Source organism: Balaenoptera ricei, chromosome 2, assembly GCF_028023285.1.
Source record: "Balaenoptera ricei isolate mBalRic1 chromosome 2, mBalRic1.hap2, whole genome shotgun sequence".
Classification (NCBI taxonomy): domain Eukaryota; kingdom Metazoa; phylum Chordata; class Mammalia; order Artiodactyla; family Balaenopteridae; genus Balaenoptera; species Balaenoptera ricei.
The window spans coordinates 65,680,085-65,699,631 of NC_082640.1; the positions used below are offsets into that span (position 1 = coordinate 65,680,085).

The 19,547-nt window shown below is 35.4% G+C and overlaps 1 protein-coding gene across 4 annotated transcripts in view; it reads right to left on the minus strand.

Annotated features, from left to right (window-relative positions):
- The window catches only part of LRRC49 (leucine rich repeat containing 49), a 127,971-nt gene that overhangs the window by 43,199 nt on the left and 65,225 nt on the right, over nucleotides 1-19,547 (minus strand). For all 4 annotated transcript variants that reach the window (XM_059912861.1, XM_059912860.1, XM_059912862.1 and 1 more), the window contains one exon: nucleotides 8,956-9,103. In XM_059912861.1, the coding sequence (XP_059768844.1) occupies nucleotides 8,956-9,103 (148 nt within the window). The remainder of the gene's footprint in view (nucleotides 1-8,955; nucleotides 9,104-19,547) is intronic.

Consider the following 19,547-nt stretch of genomic DNA (forward strand, 5'->3'; position numbering starts at 1 on the left):
GATGCAAGAGGGAGGAGACATGGGGATATATGTATATGTATAGCTGATTCACTTTATTATAAAGCAGAAACTAACACACCATTGTAAAGCAATTATACTCCAATAAAGATTTTAAATAAATAAATAAATAAATAAATAAATAAATAAAGTATATTTTACAATTTGGAAAATAGTTATTCTTAATATTTAAAGGCTGAATAGAGGTAATGAGGAGAAATAAACTAAAAATGAAATTCAGAACCTTGATTACTAGCTTTATAGAATAGCTGGATTAATAAGCATATTAAACTCTTTTGCTCAGTCGATGCTGATTTAGTACCTATTAAGTATAACCTGTTTCAGAAAAAAACTTTTTAAAATAACAAAATATGTTGTTCTATTGTTGACTCATGTATTGAATGTGAACTAGAAACAGATTGGTTTTTCAAAGAGCAATTTTAATGGTACTAGAAACTGTATGGATCACGTACTACACATACTTAAGAGATGATTTCATCAGATTTTCAAAAAGAATTTGAGCTTCTATTAAAGGCAGTACGACTTTAAAAGGAAAGCTAAACCTAGGAAAACTGGATATATGCCAAATCAATTCAAATATTGAGTGTTTTTAAAAAGTTATACATCTGATGACTATATTTCAGCCCAAATAATTATAGAGTAACTAAACTTAGAAACAAAAATACACCTCTAATTGTAAAGATAAGTTATAAGTCTGTTGGTAAGAAGGAAAAAAATTGTAAAATTCTGGCATCTTCATGATAATAGTCCAACGTCTAGGACAAAAGCCATATCCTTTATGTAACAAAAGAAAGGGATCTATCTGGGACTAAAAATATACATACACTTTTTTCCTTACTTCAGTTTGTCATGAAGACCCAATACAGAAATGATTTCTAATTAATTAGGAAGTGCAGTGATTTAATAGGTGTTTAATAACTTAGATTATACTGTTCGCAGCTTATTGAGGCTCTAAAACAATGCATATATTATATGAGAAGACATTTTGCTGCAAATAAATAATAGCAGTCCTAATATAGGCAGCAATTTATTATGTGGAATTTTAAAAACAATGGCAATGTGAGGTTTTAACCATATACTTTAGAATAGATAGTTATACAAAATATTGTTTTCCTTGACTACACTAAATATTAAAACAGATTTAAAATTACAGAGTTTCTGTCTAGAAGAGAATGGTCCATATTTTTCATTCAATCTTTTTGTTTTTACAGACAAAACTGATTTCCCAGGGTCACAGTTAATGTCAGAGTGAAGATTAGAAGCCATGTCACCTGACTTCTACTGGCCCACGGATAATAGCTATATTATACTTTGGTGGGGAGGGGAGCCAGAACAGGCTAGGTTATACTGCCATAACAACTTTAAAACTCACACTAGCTTACAATAAGAAAATTGTATTTCTTGATCATGCAAAGAACACTGCAACTGTTCTCCATGTAGTGGCTAAGTATTCCTGGGTACTATGACCTGATGGCATGTTCCACTCAATGTATGATTCCACAATGACCACTGCATGGGAGAAAAGCATGGAAAATCTCACTTTAGCTTTTAAATGCTTCTGTCTGAAAATTATGTACATTACTTCTGCTCACATTTCATTGGCCAAAGCAAGCTGCACGACCACGTTTAACTCCAAGGGAAAGGGAAATATCATCTTTCCACCTGTTAAAAAGAGGAGAACAAGAACGCATGGGTGAGCCTTAGTAATGGCTACCACAACAGGAGACTCACCTCTATCTCAGATAGGCTACTGCATTTTTTGGAGGGCAAATTGTAAACAAGTTCATATGAAGCCAACTAAATGTGAGTTTGAGGTGAAAACTTTAGACACTGTGTCCATTTCAGAACTGTGAGAATAGCACCTGCATTCACAAAACACTGCCTTGGAAATAAAAAATTCTGGGAGGCGGAATTTTCTATACAATGGTCCTTCTTCTAGCCCCTCCAAATATGTCTATTCTCTCCTTTTTTGGACAGTTGTAAAAATATTTGAAGACTACTGTAATATCTTCTCCTTTGTCAACGAATTGTGCCAGGTTCTCTGGAAATACTTCCAGTTTCTGATCACCCTTCTAAAACTAATAGTTCAGGTGTAATTTGACCGTTAAAGAAAAAAAGGGGACTATTGTCCATTTTTCTGAATTCTCTATTTCTATAAATGAATATTGTTTTAAACCATATTAACTTCTAACAATCATATCTCATAATTAACTCAATTTGAACTTATCGATTCCAATGCAAGTCTTTTTCAAATATGCTAAGTCTCATTTCCCAAAACCCTGCATTTGGCTGAGAATTGTTACGTTTCTTGTTGTGAAGTAAAGTCCAGAATTTTCTATTTCTCTATTTTTTATCTTGCTAAATTCTGCTTATATTTATAGACTAGAAGTCGGCAAACTTTTTCTGTAAAGGGCCAGATGGTAAATATTTTAAGCTTTGTGATCCATATAAAATCCCTATTGCATATTCTTTTTCTTTTTTCACAATGCTTCACAAATATAAAAACCATTCATAGCTTGAGAGCTGTAAAAAGAAAAAAACAGGCTGTGGGATGGATTTGGCCCACAGACTGTAGTTTGCCAAACCTTGTTTTAGATTATTGAGCTACTTTTGGATTCTGATTTGATCAACCAGTACATCAGGATCTCTAACTTTTCCACTTTGTCATTTACATATTTTATCAGAATAATATAAATGTTCTCAACTAGTCAACATTCAAAAATGTTGAAGAGAATAAGCTTGAAGAAAAAGCCTCACAGCACGCCAGTACAGATTTCTCTGCAGGCTGGCATTAATCCATTACTTTCTGTTCCATAGGTATACCTGAATCACAAATCCACTTAACCATGTTGTCATACAACTTATTCAACACGCCATCATAAAAGACTCTGTCCAATGTTTTGCTTAAATAACAAAACACTGTCTCTCTATAGCACTCTTCTGAGAGGGTCTGTTTATAATATCTAAAACAGTAACCTAATTTTGTAGGGCACAAATTGTTTTTTGTGAACTAATGCTGCCTCCTGGTGATCAATTCCTTAAGTACTCACAACCCATCTTCTAATAATCCAGTTTAGATTTCTTTCATAATCTACATTTAAGTTGATTGTTACAATATTTTTTCTTTCCATGATACAAAGACAGATTAGTTCATCTTATCTTTCAGCTACTCTACTATTCTATACTGCTTCCCAGATATAACTTTCAAAGGCCCAGCAATTTATTCACTACATTTATCCATTGCTCTTGATCGAAGATTGGCAAATTCTACCCCACAGGCCAAATCCAGTATGCCACCTTTTTTTTTGTAAATAAAGTTTTATTGGAACAGATCCATGCTCACTCATTTATGTATTGTCCATGCCTTCTTTCACATCACAATGAGAGAGTTGAATAGTTTTCAACAGAGACTGTATAGCCCCAAAACCCTAAAATATTTACTAACAGGCCCTTTACAGATAAAGTTTGCCAGCCCCTGATCTAAATGGGTCTGGATTCAAACTTTTTATTCACCTATCCTAGGCTTTACTTTCACTTTATTAATATTTATTTCTTCTCTCTACTGACTAAAAGCCATTCTTCTTAACAGAGATAACAAAAGCAAAATAGGAATTGAGGCCAGGAAGTCACATTATCTTTTGATATCATATTATCTCTTGCCATTCCTCTGGATCAGACCCCCAGAAGCTCTTATCCTGACTAACCTCCCTGCTTCTCACTTTATCACCCATCCTATCCTCCACAATTCATCCTCTGGGCTGCTACTCAGATAAACTTTTCAATAGACTAATCCAATTTAAGTATCTTAAAACTCTTTAAGGATTTCCTATGTTCAACACAAAAATCTAAACTCTTTCCTATGGCATAAAATGCCCTTCATGACCCAGCCCTTGCTGGTCATACATCCTTTTCCTCTTGCTCTTCTCCCCCATGTACAGTCAGTGCTCAGCCATGTTGAACTGCTATCAGTTGCTGTATTCTCACACCCGTCTGCATTTTGCACGCCTTCTCTCTCCCTGGAACACTTTCCACTGATACAACCTCCTTCTTCTTTGCCCCTCTTCAAGTCTCAAGTCAAGTATTTTCTCCTTTGGAACTTTTCCTGATTGAGCTCATCTAACTAGCTTGTCATTTTGCATTATAATCTGGCTGCATGCCTGCCTCTGTACTTGACTGTAAGTAACTTGAGGGCCTGAATTATGATTCTGATCTTGTCATCTCTAGAGTCTAATACATACCCCAGTGCAGAAACTTCAGTTCAAGGTGCCTAAGAATGTCTCAGGAATTTTTTCATGGTGACTTTAGGTCAAAAGAAATATGTTACAGCTCTGTTTACTAAGTAGTTAGTAAACAACTTAATAAGTATTCATGTTCTAGCAACTTAGTAGCCATTTGAAAAAATAATACTTTTAAATTAAAGAAAAAATACCATTCTTGAATAACCACAAGTACTTACTAATGAAATGTGTGTGTCTGCAAGGCATTACACAAGTTCTCAAACATTAGAATTAGATTGGACACTGTCACCTTCATTTCCTGCTCTATATTGATTTTGGCATGGTATTTGTTTTTATCGCAACCACTGAAAGGTCAGCCTTGCCAGGATATAATGCCATAGAGAGAAATATACTGTGACCTAATGTTGAAATGGTAAACTACCTTAAGCTAGTAATTTTCTCAGTGTCTCACAGATATAAAATATCATTGTGTTTTGCTTGAAAATTATAAATATTCCACAGTGCCCCTCTGAGTTCACTGCAGTATCCTTGGAATGCCGTTTGGGGAACCATAGCCCCAGTGCATAGAAGTTCATTAAATATTTGTGTAATCCACCCCAGCTAGAATGTCCATATGGTAAATTACATAAAACTTAATCAAAAGATATCTTTAAAGAGAAAAATAGTTATAGAACTGGTATCAGCAAAATTTGCCAGCCAGGTGGCAAATATTTTAGGGTTGTAGGCCATATAGTTTCTTTAACAACTGTTCAATTCTGCCACTGTAGCATCAAAGCAGATATAAATAATATATAAATGTATGGATATGACTGTGTTCTAACACAACTTTATTTACCAAAACAGGTGGCCCGCTCATGGGCTAGTGTTTGTCAACACTAGCCCATGTTGGCAAATTAATAGAAAGTCTTTTAAAAGGTATATTCTTTCCAAACTAAAGTTACTAAAAAGGTATAAACAAAAGGTGAGTCAGAACACCATGAGTCTATACCGATATGAATAAGTTATTAAGTTGAAATTTTTATGAGGTATGGAATTATAAAGGTGTGATACTGTGATTTATTATAAGAAATATATATTTGGTCTTCATCCCAGTTTCTGGTTCACAGCTCCCAAAACCCTAGGAATTTCCTAAGTGTGGAGAGTGATAAAGGTGTCTTTTGTTTTGTTAATGAGGTGACTTTGGACCCCATCTAAGGATGGAGGCTGGTTGCCAGGAGAACCAACCAGGCAATTAGAGGGTTGGAACTTCCCATCCCACTCCCAGACCTCCAGGGAGAGACGAGGAGCTGGAGGTTGAATTGACTGCCAATGGCTGGGCTTCCCTGGTGGCGCAGTGGTTAAGAATCTGCCTGCCAATGCAGGGAATACAGGTTCGAGCCCTGGTCTGGGAAGATCCCACATGCCACAGAGCAACTAAGCCCGTGGGCCACAACTACTGAGCCCATGTGCCACAACTACTGAAGCCCGCGTTCCTAGAGCCGGTGCTCCGCAGCAAGAGAAGCCGCCACAATGAGAAGCCCATGCACCGCAATGAAGAGTAACCCCCGCTCGCCGCAACTAGAGAAAGCCCGCGTGGCAACGAAGACCCAACGCAGCCAAAAATAAATAAATAAAATAAATAAATTTATTAAAAAAGAAGAAATTGCCAATGACCGATGATATAATAAATCATGACTATGTAATGAAGCCTCCATAAAAACTCCAAAGGGACAGGTTCAGAGAGCTTCAGGGTTGGTGAAACCTAGAGATTTGGGGAGAGTGGTGTGCTTAGAAGCTCCATGTCCCTTCCTTCCCACATACCTTGCCCTACGCATCTTTTCCATCTGGCAGTTCCTGAGTTATATCCTTTTACAATAAACTGGTGACCTAGTAAGTAAAATGTTTCTCTGAGTTCTGTAAGCCGCTCTTGCAAATTAATCAAATCTGAGGAGAGGGGGTTGTGGGAACATCTGATTTATAGCCAGGGGGTTGGAAGTACAGTTAACAACCTGGACTTGTTACTGGCGTCTGGTCGGGGGCGGGGGGGGGGAGAAGGGTGCGTGTGCAGTCTTACAGGACTGAGTCCTCAACCTGTGGAATCTGGTGCTACCTTCCAGGTAGACAGTGTCAGAATTGAATTGAATTCTTAGACACTGAGATGGTGTTCTGAGAATTTCTCATTGGAGCTGTGGGGAACCCTGCCCCCACCCCACTGGAAACTGAGTCTCAGAACACCAAAAGAAAAGGGAACAAGAATAACTTCACGTGCAGAAGCCTGGCAGACAACATCTTAAAGCGAACAACGTCAATAAAGAGATAAATATAAATTACATATCACTTGATAGGACGCAGTGAGAGGAATGCAAAATCACTTCTGTGATATTTATGCCAGAAGTCTATAACAAATAATTAACAGTCAGGAAACATCAAATAAAATCCGAATTAAGGGTCATTCTACAAAATAACTGACCTATAATCTTCATAAATGTCAAAGCCATGAAAGTCAAGGAAAGACTAGGGAACTGCTCCTGAAAAATGGTGACAATAGAGACATGACAATAAAATGTACCTCTGTGCAACATATAATTCCAAACTGGATCATTTTGCCCCACAGAACGTTATTAATACAACTGGTAAAATTTGAATGTGGTGTGAGGATTACACACTAGCAATTATTCAATGTTTATTTCCTGATTTTGTTGGTTATATTGTGTTTACGTGAGAGAATGTCTTTGCTCGCAAGAAATACATACTGAAGTGTTCAGGGAGGTTGGGGAATTGAGTCAGCAGCTTACTCTCAGATGGTTCAGGAACAAAAGTTCTTTGTCCTGTACTTATAACTTTTCTGTAACTTTGAGATTATTTCCATTTAAAAATTTTTAAATTTCTAGCATTAAACAGTGGAAGAGCAGATGTGCAGGGATTACTGCTCTGTATTAGCAGAAGAGCTGGCCCTGTTCCCATCCCAGGTGATTTTCCTCATTTCCTTACCAAGCAAACACATCCTAGGGAATGTACATGGACAGTAATTATAGACAATATTGTTCTCCTTTATTTAAGGCATGGAAGTATGTAAACTTCACTCAACCAACAAGGCTTTACTGAACATTACTACATTCTCAGCATTGTGTGAGATAGAGAAGGAAAGGAAATAAACATGTATAGAACATCTGCATGTATCAGGCAAGGAAGACAAAGAATGGCTTCTACCCTCAAGGACTATGTACATTAGTTGAGTAGACAAGACTGGCATTAATTCACATGAGAAACATACTATATAATTACTAATTTATTTAATTGGTTAGCTTCTTTTCTCACCCTGTTCCTTGCAACCTCATCAGGAAGATCAATTAGAAGTAACAAAGATGCTGAATTAAGAAAGACCTGGAGATAAGGGTAAAAGTACAAGACAGAGTTGCCAGTATAGATCCAAATAAACTGAGAGGACAAAGAACCTTTCCTCCACGCTGGAACAGAGAGAGGTGGAACCCCAGAAGACTGCTGGTATTTAAAAATTCATCAACACTTTGTCTGTTAGCCACCCTAGGTGTCCATGATATTGCTGAGGTAGAAATGTGAATGGGCCACAGTGTGAAACCAGTGGACAGGCAATGAGTCAACTGGCAATTGAAAAATCCTAGCTGATCACTCAGAATCCATATCAGGGAATTCCCTGGCAGTAGTTAGGACTCGGAGCTTTCACTGCCGAGGGTACAAGCTCAGTCCCTGGTCGGGGAACTAAGGTCCCACAAGCCGTGAGGTGTGGCCAAAAAAAAAAAAAAAAAAAAAGAATCCACATCAAAATTAGCAGAGTCTAGAAGTAAGAAAACAGTGGAGGTTTAGGATATTTTTCTAGGTCAGAGATTATCAAAATGAGATCATTAACAGATATTTTCTGAGATCATAAAATGTTCAAATAAATTTGGGATGCAATGAAACAAATTAAGGCAAGTTTCTTTATTACAGAACTTCTTGGAGCCTAAAGTATGCTAATGTGCATTGTACACCTAAAAGGAGGGGTATTATTACATGCATGCGGCATTTCACTTAGATCAGGAGCCATATCGAAACTTCTAGGTGTAGAAAATGTCTACCATGGAGACAGAATGAATAAAAAATGAGATAGCTACTTTGAGAGGTATAGCATCAATAGTAATAATAATAATAATAATAATAATAATAATGATAGCCCCATATTATGCTTCCTGGGAGCCTCACACTGTTCTAAGGTTTAGTGCTTCATTTTATCTTGACAACAACCCTATGACATAATATAATTATGATCCCCATTTTACCTTGAGGAAAATTAGATAGAAAGGTTAAGTAGATTGTTGAAGGTCATATGACTAGAAAATGGTCAAGCCAGGATGCAGACTCAAGCAGTCTGGCTCCAGCACCCATGTTCTTAACCATTACATTATATAACTTATCAACGAAATTCTTATTCATTTCAAAGTAAATTATTAGCTGGATATTAAGCAAGAATGAAAAACAAGCATGATGACTAATTTTAAAAGAAGGCTAGAAATTTAATTCAATGAAATTGGGAATACGGATAGGAGGTAAAAAATTTGTCATTATAATTATGAAGTATATAGTCATGATAATCCATAGTTCATTAAAAATAAGAAGCATTTCAAGCAAAGACTATGCACCCCAATGTTCTAACCCATGCTAACTAAAACAATATGGTGAGCACTTTAGAAGAGTTCTCACTCACCGTGATTCTCTTCATATCTAGCTGGCGCAGCTGCATCATATTCTGAAGGATAGTGTGCTTGTACCATGACTCTTGAGCTATTGGATTGCCATCAAAAGTGATGTCTGAGAGAGAAGTAGAATCAGCAAGGCAGCAAACACTCTCAAAACTGCAGGAAAGACAGAAACCACTGGATTACTGTGAGACCTTCAAATTACTGTGAGACCTTTGTTTTGTTTCATACACATTATTTTTTAGAACAGTTTTAGATTTACAGAAAAATTGAGAAGATAGTACAGACTTCCCACATGCTCCACACCAAGTTTCCCCTATTATTAACATCTTGTATTCGTATAGTACATTTTTTACAATTAATGAACTAATATTGATATATTCTTACTAACTCAATATTTTATCCAGATTTCTTTAGTTTTTACACAATGTCCTTTTTCTGTTCCAAGATCCCATCCAGGATACCACATTACATTTAGTTGTGATGTCTCCTTAGGTTCCTCTTGGCTGTGACATTTTCTTAGACTTTCCTTATTTTTGATAATCTTGACAGTTTTGAGGAGTACTGATCAGTTATTCTGTAGGCTGCCCCTCTATTGCAATTTGTCTGATATTTTTTTTCATGATGAGATTAGGGTTATGGTACATACTATTAATTAATATGACTTATCACTGTTGAAGTTGACCTTGATCACCTAACTGAAACAGTGTTTGTCAGGTTTCTCCAATGTAAAGTTATTCTTCCCTCCCCTTCTTTCCATACTGAATTCTTTGGAAAGTGGTCATTATGTGCAGCCCATACTTAAGGAGTGGAAGTTCAGTTTCCTCTCATTGAGGGCACAGTATCTACATAATTTATTTGGAATTCTTCTTCCCAGGGAGTTTGTCTTTTCCCTGTGTATTTATTTATATCAGTTTTGATTCATGGACATTTCATTTCATTCTTTGGGTTATAATCCAGTACTAGTTTACTTATTTTATTGTTCAAATTGTTCCAGCTTTGGCCATTGGACCTCTTTCAGTTGGCTCCTATGTCCATTTGACATACCCCTATTAACATGGATTTTTTTGTTTTTGTAAGCACTTCCTTACTCTCTAGCATTATAAGATTCTCTAGACTCATTTCTCATTCTCTAGACTTATTTCCTACCCCAGTCCTAGAATCAGCCATTTCTTCAAGAAGCCATGATTCCCTTTATTGGGGAATGGCATTAGAAACAAAGATCTAGTGGCTAGGTGTACTATTTACTACTAGGTGTCATTTCTTTTAGGCCCTCTGATGACAGAGCAAGGAAATATATGTGTGTATACCAACCTGTGCGTATACGTATATCGATATTTCTCTATGAAACCATCTGTGTCTACGTTAAGCTAACCAGGAGTTCAAAATGATGTCTCCAACTCTAATCTATCACCAAAGGGATCATTCTAGCCTCTTTCCCTTACTTATCTGTAAATTCCTACTCCAACAAGGAGAAATCTGGCTCCCACCATTCTCATCCATTTAGTTAATTATTAATTCCAGAATATATGTATAGTGGTATCAGAATTTTCAATTTGTACACCCATGGGAAATAACTTTATTCACAAAAGCATAATGATAACGTGTAATTCCTTTTGCATCTAGTCTTACAGACTCATTTCCAAAGTTACTTAGGTCAGCACCTTCCCCTCCCACTCTTCCCTGCTCATACCTTCAAGAAGGTTGTTCCATACAATTGAAATACAGTTACAATCTCCTGTCATAGTCTATATTCATTTCTTCCTGGGATCCTCCAACCTCCTAAATTATTTTTTTAATATGCATACATTAAAGTTCACTCTTTGTGCTGTAAAGTACTATGGGTTTTGACAAATGCATAATGTCATGTATCCACCAAGAAAGTATCATACAAAATAGTTTCATTGCCCTAAAAAATCCCCTATTTAACCATCCTCCTCTCTCCCTGAATCTCTGGCAGCCACTGATCTTTTACTGTCTATATAGTTTCGCTTTTTCCAGAATTTCATACAGTTGGAATCATATATTATAGTTTGTAGCCTTTTCATACTGACTTCTTTCACTTAGCAGTATGCAATTAAGGTTCATCTGTATATTTCCGTGGCTTCATAGCTTCTATTTTTTAAAAAATCACTGAGTAATAATATTCCATTGTCTATATGTACCACAGTTTGTCCATTCACCTATTGAAGACATCTTGGTTGCTTCCGGTTTTCAGTGATTATGAATAAAGCGGCTTAAATATTCATCTGCAGGTTTTTGTGTGAACATAAATTTTCATATCAATTGGGTATTGAATTGCACTCAATAGTGCAATTGCTAGATTGTACAGTAAGACTATGTTTAGCTTTCTAAGAAACCACCAAACTGTCTTCCAAAGTGGCTGTACCATCTTGCATTCCTACTGGCTCTACATTCTTATCAGCATTTCATATTTGTCAGGTTTTTTAAAAATTTTAGTCATTCCAATAGGTCTGTAGTGGTCTCATTGTTTTAATAGGCAACTCCCAAATGACAAAGATGTTGAGCATTTTTTCATATGCATATTTGCTACCGGTATATCTTCTCTGAATTTTCAGCTCTTGGGCCCATTTTTAATTGGGTTCTTTGTTTCCTTATTGTTGAGCTTTAAGAGTTTTTTTTGTCATATCATGAATATGTCTTTTATCAGATATATGTTTTGCAAATATTTCTCCCAGTCTGACTTGCCTTTTCATTTTCTTAATTGCGTCTTTCACAGGGCAGAAGTTTTTTATTTTAACTATGTCCAACTTATCAATTTTCTCTTTCATGGATCATGCTTTTGGTGTTGTATCTAAAAACTTGCCAAACCCAACAGTGCCTAGATTTTCTCTTAAGTTTTCTTCTAGAAGTTCTATAGTTTCGTGTCTTATATTTAGGTATGATCCACTTTGAGTTAATTTTGCAACAGGTATAAGGTCTATGTCTAGATTCAATTTTATATGAATATCCAATTGTTACAGTGCCATTTATTGAAAAGACTATTCTTTCTCTATTGAATTGCCTTTGCTCCTTTGTCAAAGATCGCTTGACTATATTTGTGTGGGTCTATTTTGGGACCCTCTATTCTTCTCCATTGATATATGTGTCCATTCTTTCACCAATACCGTGCTGTCTTGATTACTGTACCTTTATACTAAGTCTTGAAATAGGTAAGTGTCAGTCCTCCAACTTTGTTCTCCTTCAGTATCATGTTGCTATTCTAGGTCTTAGCTTTTCCATATAAACTTTAGAATCCATTTGTCAATATCTGCTTGCTGGGATTTTGATCAGGACTTTCATATTTTTATTGAGGTACAGGTGACATACAACACTGTATTAATTTCAGGTATACACATGATTCAATATTGGTATATACTGCAAAATGTTCACCATGATTAAGTCTAGTTAACATCCATTACCATACATAGTTACAGAATATTTTTTCTTGTGATGAGAACTTTTAAGATCTATTCTGTTAGCAATCTTCAAATATGAAATAAGGTATTAACTATAGTTGACACGCTGTACATTACATCCCCATGACTTATTTATTCTATAAGTGGAAGTTTGTACCTTTTGACACCCTTCACCCATTTAACCCACCCCTTACCCAATCTGTTTTATATATATATGAGCTTGGTATTTCATTTTACTTATTTATTTTAGATTTCACATATAAGTGAGATCATACGGTATTTGTCTTTCTCTGACTTATTTCACTTAGCATAATGCCCTCAAGGTCCATCTATGCAGTTGCAAATGGCAAGATCTCATTCTTTCTTATGGCTGAATAATACTCCATTGTGCATGTGTGTGTGTGTGTGTGTGTGTATCACGTTCTCTTTTTTTTTTTTTTTTAAACATCTTTATTGAAGTATAATTGCCTTACAATGGTGTGTTAGCTTCTGCTTTATAACAAAGTGAATCAGTTATACATATACAATATGTTCCCATTTCTCTTCCCTCTTGCATCTCCCTCCCTCCCACCCTCCCCATCCCACCCCTCTAGGTGGTCACAAAGCACCGAGCTGATCTCCCTGTGCTATGCGGCTGCTTCCCACTAGCTATCTATTTTACATTTGGTAGTGTATATATGTCCATGACACTCTCTTACCCTGTCACATCTCACCCCACCCCCTCCCCATATCCTCAAGTCCATTCTCTAGTAGGTCTGTGTCTTTATTCCCGTCTTGCCACTAGGTTCTTCATGGCCTTTTTTTTTTTTTTCCTTAGATTCCGTATATATGTGTTAGCATACTGTATTTGTTTTTCTCTTTCTGACTTACTTCACTCTGTATGACAGACTCTAACTTGTAATGAGGTGGATGGAGTTAGAGTCTATCACGTTCTCTTTATCCATTTATCCATCAATGGACATTTAGGTTGTTTCCATATCTTGGCTACTATAAATAATGCTGCAATGAACATGGGGGTGCCTATATCTTTTTGAATTACTATTTTCATTTTCTCCAGATAAATACCCAGAAGAAGAACTGCTGGATCACATGGTAGTTTTATTTTTAATTTTTGAGGACTTTCATTTTTTAAAGAAGGAAATAATCACTTTTCTAAATAATACCCCAGAGCAGACTGATAAAACTCATTTAAATTAGAATCACTCTCTTTAATGACTATTCAAGTAACTAATGTAAACAGGCCTAAAAGTACTTTAGGACTACTTTACTTATATTTAGGAACTATACTAAATATCTTTCTGTGTTAAGAAAAACTAGAGGATATAGAATATTTATGGTATAGAAAATAACCTATATGCTTGACAATTAAGGTTGAGATGATATCTGTAGCAAAAATAAAGTTCATTATGTTTTTTTATTGTCATATTTAAATATTTCTTCTATGTTTTCCTCCCATTCAAGGTAGAGATACTCTGCTATCAATTATTTTACCTCAGAGCTTATCTTTACCAATCTAAAAGGTAAATCTCATAACTCATATACACATTATGGTTTTTGAGACGTGGTTGAGAATTAGGGAAGACACTTTTTAAAAGGCTAGTATATGCAAATAAAATGAGTGTTCATGAATTTAGACTTAATAATTGCTTTGAGTATAAATAAATGAGAACAAATATTGCAATTTTTCCTACCTAGCATTGATAAAATTCTTTTTTTCATCAATATAAAATATCTCAAAACAGTTTATGGTGTTTTAGATGAATGTTTGAAAGATGCTTCTCTCCTTCCCTCATAGTTTTTTATGTAAAGCTAGAATCAAATAAAATGCTTCTGATAACTTTAAAACTGAAACACAAGGCAAACTTTTACTCCTTTCACATTGTTAAGTGAACTAACTCATCACCTTCCCTTCACAAATCTGCTTCTCCATGCATATTTCATAACTGATTAAGTCATCAAGGCAGTTGCCACTATGAGCCAATCTCTTACTTAGAAATTGATGACTGAGAATGGGAACTGTGAAGGGTCATCAAGGGATTTTAAGCAAGATAGGGGGCTAATGTGATTAGAATAATCATAACTTAGTAACATTATGGAAGGTATAAAAGAAAAAAAAGAGTTAAAGAGTAAAAAACCAGTTATAAAGTAGATTGCAGTAAGTAACAGAGGTGAAAAAAGTAGGGGTCAAGCATATCTAAGGTAGTAGCTATGAGAGTAAAGAGGAGAGAATAGGTTCTACAGAAATTCAGAGTGCAGTATGAACAGAAATTAGTAATTATTTGGGTGTGAGGAAGAGAGGAATCTGGAAAAACATTCAGGTTTCTCCCTCTGGTTAATGATTGAGGCGGTGATTACAAGGGTGTGTAGTTTGTCAAGATTCACTGAGCTTTACACTTAAAATGGGTGCATTTTATTACATGTAAATTACATCTTAATAAATTGATTTACAAAGAAACTTAAAGTATTAAAAAATACATGTTTGACAGATCACCTTTTCATCTATCAGCTCTCCTTTATGAGGAACACTATGCTACACTGGTGGCCAGTGGCTATTAGCACATGTTTCCAAAAGGCTTTCATTACGTTTTCCTCCAACTACCACAGGATGGGATAACTAATTTCAACATTAAGATATTAACTAATGTGAGAAGCAGAGGCAACATAGCTCTTCTATGTTGAAGAGCATTTTTCTTCAATGGCCCAGCATATCTGAACAGAATTAAACTGTAAGCTATGACCGGATAAGACCATTATGACCTGATATTTGTCACTAATTAGGTAGATGCACTGAAAAGTGGAAAAATATGTCCAGAAGCACAGAGAAGCTGGAAAACTTCATTCATTGTAGATATATTCTAATTTTACTGTTATTTACTATTTATTTACAAGCTGGACTACAGAGAGTCTATGATTTATTTCTTATTGCAGGTATAATTTTAAACTGAAATGATTATAACTGTTCCCAGCTCTACCTCTCAAGTATTCCCCTGGAGAATGGAATTAGTCTAATAATTTCTAAATGGGTGCTGTTAAACACAAAACTAAACAGTATCTTCACTGAATTCAAATACTATAAAGCACATTAGTGAATATAGGAGAAAACATTATGCCTAGTGAATGTAGTCATCATGAAGCACTTCAGAGATCTAGAAGACCTGTTGATGCCCATCTGGTTTATGCCTGTAATTAAAGCACAACCAAAAAAGAGGCACCAGGAATGGGAAAATCATTTCAATCCTTAGCAGGTACTTCCCTGGCAACCCTTCCCAGATCAGCAGCTAGCATTTTACACCCAGACTGAAGTCTTTACGCTTTGAATAGTTTTATTAAAGTAAAAATAGATTCGTATTTGATCCAGAAGTTTCCTCACAAAATTTCATTTCCATCTGCAAGGCATTTGACCAGTAAACATGCCAGACATTCCTAGAAATGCACTGACAAAGTGCATATGATTTTAAAGACATTCTCTAATCAAATAAAACCAGACTCCTTAAGTACAAATACAGGCTAAAGAAGGGTTATATCCTACCTAACCAAAGAAAGTCTAAATCAGATTGTTAAAAAACAAAAACACTTGTGAATACAACACTAAGTATAGTGGAATAGTACTGGCTTTTAAGAACAGTCTCTCCTTTATTAAGAACACTCAGTTGCTTGTCTCTTCAAAGTACCAAGAATGGAAAAGTTTTGGTCCAAAGGCTGACATTTAACTCATAATTTGACTTTAATCATTTTCCAGATTACTCATACATTTGTTCTTCCCCTAGCAGTCTCCTCCCAATGCCACATCTGCTTCCTATCTGCTAAAGAACCTACAGAGGAACAATCTGTCCCTGCTGATCAAAACTTTCATCTCAAAAGGAAAATGAACTATTTCAGTCCATTTTATGCTTACTTAATAAAATACTGAGAAAATATAAAATTCCCATATATGCATGTATACCACATAGATATTTAACTAAGAATTCCCAAATACCAGTCAAATTTCTCCAATTAGGAAGTTCTCCCCAAAAGTAAGATAGGTACTCTAGTAAAAGGGGTTTTACTCTTTCATTCCAATGAAGTATCAAGTACTCTGGAATAATCTTAATGAAAAGCTCACTTATTTTATACTGATAAGTGAGAATTTTACTGAATAGTTACTCTGTGTCTAGCAGGCTAAAATGAAATGGAACAGTAGAATAAATCAAGTGTGCTCACAAGGACTGAAATATACACAATTAATAAACATAAAATAACTAGAAAGATCAATAAGATAATATCTAAATCTTAAAGAATGAAGCACAGTTAAAGAAAAGAGCATATAATGACAGTGTTTGTATTTCTGATAAAATGATGAACTAAGTTTGTGGACTGAGGCTCTTGCTAAAAACAACTAAAAATGCTGCATAAAATATATTTTAAAAATCTTCTCAAATGCATCCATAACCTGTTAAAAAAAAAAAAAAAAGAAATATGCAAGCCAAAAAAAAAAGTAAAGGTAGGAAGCCAGAGAGGTAAGCAGAATGTTGAAACTGACCTTTTTGTTGTGAGGGTACTTATTGAACCCAATGAACCTGAGCTCTGGTTTACATGACCTTCAAAGCTGGAGGACAGAAGACAAATCCCAGGGGCCACCCAAGTTGGAGAGTCTACTGGAGACCTGTCCATAACCCTGCGACCCCAAGGGCTAGGGTCTCAATATAGGGTGAGTTATAAACTTTTCTACCTACTACCCCAGGAATATTGCCTATCTCAAAACCTGGGGCTAAGAACTGGAGGAAAATTCTTCCCTTGTTACTTGTAACCACAGACCACAATTTGCAACCTGAATCCACACTAAATGGGTGGTCTAAAATGTTTCAAGAGGAGAATTGATATTTTGAAGAGGTCGAAGGCTTCTTAGGTCCATAGGCATCTGACAGAAACAAATGAAACTCCTCCATGGAGAAACCTACCTTTATACAAGACCCCAAGAATTCCCAAAGATAGGTACCAAGATAAATAAACAGTTCACAGTTCAAAAGGAAATAAAACACTCTAACAGCCAGCAGAAACAACAGGTGACACTGTCAAACTGGCTATGACTTCTTCATATAATGGGATCATCAAACAGAATATAAAAATTATAATATATTCCAAGAAATAAAAACAGGTTTAAAAATGTGAGTAAACTCCAAGAAGAGCTGAAAAGGCACAGAACTTCTAGAGATCAAAAAAATTTTTTTAATTAAAGTAAAAAAGTCAAAGGCAGTGGATGGAGATAAAGGGAATCAGCACTTACTCTATTTTCCTTGAACAAACCAAAAAGCTAGTAAAAGTTTTCTTTACAGAAGAAACATAGCTTAAAAAATGAAGAATGATAGAATATCACCATTTGTAACCCCCAAAGAAGTAATGGATTCAGACAACGATCATCAGTAACTACTAAAATACTTAGGTGAAAAGATGATGGGGAACTTTATTAAAACTGGAATAGGCTAACAACCGTTGAACCCCATAATCAGTTTTAGCATTATAGTAAGCAAAACTAACATGCATTTTTTCATATAAATATATACATATATATACATATATATATATATATATATATATATATATATGTATGTATTGGGTTGGCCAAACGAACTTTTTGCCCAACCCAATATATATGTATAGGTATATACATATATATATTTTTTCTCCATATACATTTTCTTTCACTTTCCTGTTTCTTTTGGAGCTCCATAACAAGTAACCATCTATGTTTGATACATGTTAATTAATGTTAGTCACTAGAATTCTTTTTAGTACATGATGGTAGTAGGGGGTTCTTAGAAATGAATGGTTCTAAAGAATCTCAAGATACCTTCTAATAATAAGTCATTATGTTTTTGTCACAAAGCAAAAATATGCTGGAAAAAAATTTTCACACTGCATGAAAAAGAACGCCACATTTCCCTTGGGGAAACTTTGTAGTTTAACCCATTCATCACAATATTTAAAAGATTTTAATATTTGAGAAGCTAAAGTGACAACAGAGAGAAATAAAGAGAAGACTGTGGATATAGATAGAATCAAAAAGAAAGTGAAAAGGAGAAGATAGAGACCTAAAGAGTTGAACAGAAGTAATAGAGAAAAATGTTAAACTGTCTCTTTACATATCTTTTGTTACAACAATGCCATGACAACGATTCAATAAAGAGAATATCTATTATGTCTGTATGCATCTGGTTGACAGAAGACTCCAGCACAGAGTTGAGTGTCTCAATTGCAGATGACAATTCTATTAGCTTTCTCCAGGCTACAATGATCATTTTCTAGCAGTAAAATGGAAAAAAACAACAACATAGCTTCAGTCTCAGGTGATTCACAATGACTCTGATTACTGAGGGTAGATTTCAGGACCTGATAATGTTCTTGTAATGCTAATTTGTGACACTGAAACCAAATTTAAAATGACAAAGGAAGTTCTTAATGACATATTTCCTCTTACTGGATTGATATGTGAATTACAGAAGAAAAAAAGGATTCTTTGCAGTCTCAAATATGATAATGATAATTCTAAAAGGCATGATCATTTTAGCCACTTTAGACCTTTATATTGTTTACTAATTCCATGAGCTACAAAGCAGGTTAAATAATATCCCCACATACAAAGAGATGTAAACTCAGTACTGAGTAGGTAAGCAGCTCTCTGAGAAAACAACAACCTGATGTAGCATTTGCCAATTCCATGGTGTAAATATTTCCAACATGGCCAATTTTAAGCTATGAAGATGACGTTGCTGAGGTGAGGAGATGCACCTAAATTGGTCTAGTGAGCCAGTACAAGCTGGCCTCAGCACACCACTGCAGACCAAATTCCTCTTTTACAGTTAATGGAAGGACAGCTATTATTCTATCATGAAAAAATTTTGTTATTTGGAGGAACTTCCTCCTAATGATGGTTTTACAATATTTTTGAACTTTTTATCAACATGTAATACATAGAAAGACTACAAATCACAAGTACACAACTTGATGATTCTGCACAAACTGAACATATCCATGTAACTAGTACCCAGATCAAAATATTACCCACACCCTGATGCCTCCCTTTGTGTCCCCTTACAGCCATTACACCTCCCAAAGGTAACCACTCTCCCAATTCTAACACTATAGATACAGATTTGCCTGTTTTAGATAAAATTGTATATATGCATTTGTTTGAATCTGGCTTC